Source organism: Bison bison, unplaced genomic scaffold (genome assembly GCF_000754665.1).
Source record: "Bison bison bison isolate TAMUID 2011002044 unplaced genomic scaffold, Bison_UMD1.0 scf7180017845780, whole genome shotgun sequence".
In the NCBI taxonomy this organism is placed as follows: domain Eukaryota; kingdom Metazoa; phylum Chordata; class Mammalia; order Artiodactyla; family Bovidae; genus Bison; species Bison bison.
Window position 1 is genome coordinate 20,973 of NW_011476353.1, and position 2,722 is coordinate 23,694.

A 2,722-nucleotide genomic window follows, 5' to 3' on the forward strand; every position below is an offset into this window, starting at 1 on the left:
AGGAACGATGCTAAAGCTGAAACTCCAGTACTTTGGCCACCTCATGCGAAGAGTTGACTCACTGGAAAAAGACTGTGATGCTGGGAGGGATTGGGGGCAGGAGGAGAAGGGGGCGACAGAGGATGAGATTGCTGGATGGCATCGCTGACTCGATGGACGTGAGTCTGAGTGATCTCCGGGAGTTGGTGATAGACAGGGAGGCCTGGCGTGCTGCAATTCATGGGGTCGCAAAGAGTTGGATGCGACTGAGCGACTGATCTGATCTGATCTGATGCTCCTTGGAAGAAACGTTATGACCAATCTAGACAGCATATTAAAAAGCAGACATTATTTGCCAACAAAGAACCATCTGGTCAAAGGTATGGTTTTTCCAGTAGTCATGTATGGATGTGAGAGTTGAACTATTAAGAAAGCTGAGAGCCAAAGAATTAATGCTTTTGAACTGTGGTGTTGGAGAAGACTCTTGAGAGCCCTTTGAACTGCACGGAGATCCAACCAGTCCATCCTAAAGGAGATCAGTCCTGTGTGTTCATTGGAAAGACTGATGTTGAAGCTGAAACTCCAATACTTTGGCCACCTGATGCGTAGAACTGACTCACTGGAAAGGACCCTGATGCTGGGAAAGATTCAAGGCTGGATGAAAAGAGGATGACAGAGGATGAGATGGTTGGATGGCATCGCCGACTCAATGGACATGAGTTTGACAAGCTCCAGGAGTTGGTGATGGACAGGGAAGCCCAGCATGCTGCAGTCCACGGGGTCACAAAGAGTCGGACATGACTGAGCGACTGAATTGAACTGAACAGCTTGGAAGTCTACCATGATTCAACTATAAGGGTTCAGCAGTTAACAAACATTCTCATAAGAGCTCAATGTATGGCTTCATTTGTCTCAAAATCCAAACCAAACTTTGGGTTGGTTACATTTTGTTCTTTCGGTGACTGCAAAGTAACAAGAACCAACATGTTGGGGACTGAATATATGAAAATTCTAGTTTATCAAACAAAAAAAATTCCCATCATATAGTGTGGACTCTAAACTATTTCTGGGTCTTCCCTGGTGCTCAGTGGTAAGGAATCTACCTGCCAAGGAGGAGACATGGGACAGACCCCTGGTCTGGGAAATTCTTACATGCTTTGAAGATATCCTGTGAGCCACAACTATACGACCAATAATAAATGAACAAGAAAAAATAATTTATTTCAGAATGCTCCCAGCTCAAAAAGAGCTATCACTTTTAACCTTATTTCCAAAGTTTTTTATTTCCTAATTTTTGCACATTTATTATTCCTATATTCACTTCATGTAAATTAGGCACATGCTATTAGTTTCATTTTGGCACAAGAGGACATTGGGAAATATAACTACTGTTCCATTATGGAATGTGGAGAGAATAACTCAAGTGCAAAGTATTAGTATATAATCCCAAATTTGTCTATTGTTTGATGTCATCATGAAAAGAAATTCTTCTACAATCTTTATACCTGGAGATCCTTTGGTGCATTCCTAGTTTCTGTTATGAAGTACTGAGGTGGCAAAAAACTGTGTTGTTGGAAGAAACATGATCCATTCACGGTTATGGGAAAAATGATACAAATTTTATTAGATCACAAGACTTAGGATACATTCTGAAGAAAAGAGGAACAACATAAATGGCAGCAATCGATGATGAAACAGATACACACGCATACTTTTCTGGTTCTTTTGATTCCATTTTTCTTCAATTTCCAAGAATAAGTTTCCATTAATCATTTATATGCAACGGTAATTGCCAGTTAAGGGAGAAAATGACCAGGATTTCCCTGCTATAATTTCTCCCACGTAATCAGTCTTCAGTAACTTGTCAATTCCCCTCCCATGAAAAGCCCAAGTCCCTTAATGTCCAGGTTGCTCTTTGCATAGGCTGATGGTACATCATTCAGTCCTATAATCATGGTGGCCTGTGTACAGAAGGGCATCCTGAACATAATGAGCATGCTGAGTCATGTCATGGCTTTACATGGTTTTCTGTCCCTGGCTGATCCTAATTCACACAGCATTGAATTTGATATTTTAGTGTCCCTGTTTACCCATTAAGGATGGATATTAATGACCACACCTAATGAATTCTGCCCCTTCATCTTACTGATATCTTTGTAGAAGCCATCATGAAAGTCCCCAACAAACCTATAAAAGTTTTCAAACTTTGTGGAAATGTCATAAAAAATAATGTCGCCTTCTCAAGAAAACTCAAGTAATTAAATACACACTGAAGATTAGGGGTCATTACCACAGGTGATGAAGTTGCAACACACTTAATTATTCTGCCATAATTAGGTAAATTGTTGGAAAACTAAAGATTTATTAATCCTAAAATGAATCTTCTCATGTGATCTGTTGTAAGAATGTCCCAAAATTTTATGAGTCATTACAATTCTAAGGATTCTCCCCACGCCCCGAGAGAGGGGCCCGTGCCTTGGAAAGCGTCGCGGTTCCGGCGGCGTCCGGTGAGCTCTCGCTGGCCCTTGAAAATCCGGGGGAGAGGGCGTAAATCTCGCGCCCGGCCGTACCCATATCCGCAGCAGGTCTCCAAGGTGAACAGCCTCTGGCATGTTGGAACAATGTAGGTAGGGAAGTCGGCAAGCCGGATCCGTAACTTCGGGATAAGGATTGGCTCTAAGGGCTGGGTCGGTCGGGCTGGGGCGCGAAGCGGGGCTGGGCGCGCGCCGCGGCTGGACGAGGC

The 2,722-nt window shown here is 42.9% G+C and overlaps 1 protein-coding gene across 1 annotated transcript in view; it reads right to left on the reverse strand.

Moving 5' to 3' along the window:
• The window catches only part of LOC104986574 (zinc finger protein 726-like), a gene marked incomplete at its 3' end in the record, with an annotated part of 15,395 nt that overhangs the window by 9,988 nt on the left and 2,685 nt on the right, over window positions 1–2,722 (reverse strand). Inside the window, 1 exon segment of the mRNA XM_010837199.1 lies at window positions 2,412–2,711. Within this exon segment, the coding sequence (XP_010835501.1) occupies window positions 2,412–2,711 (300 nt within the window).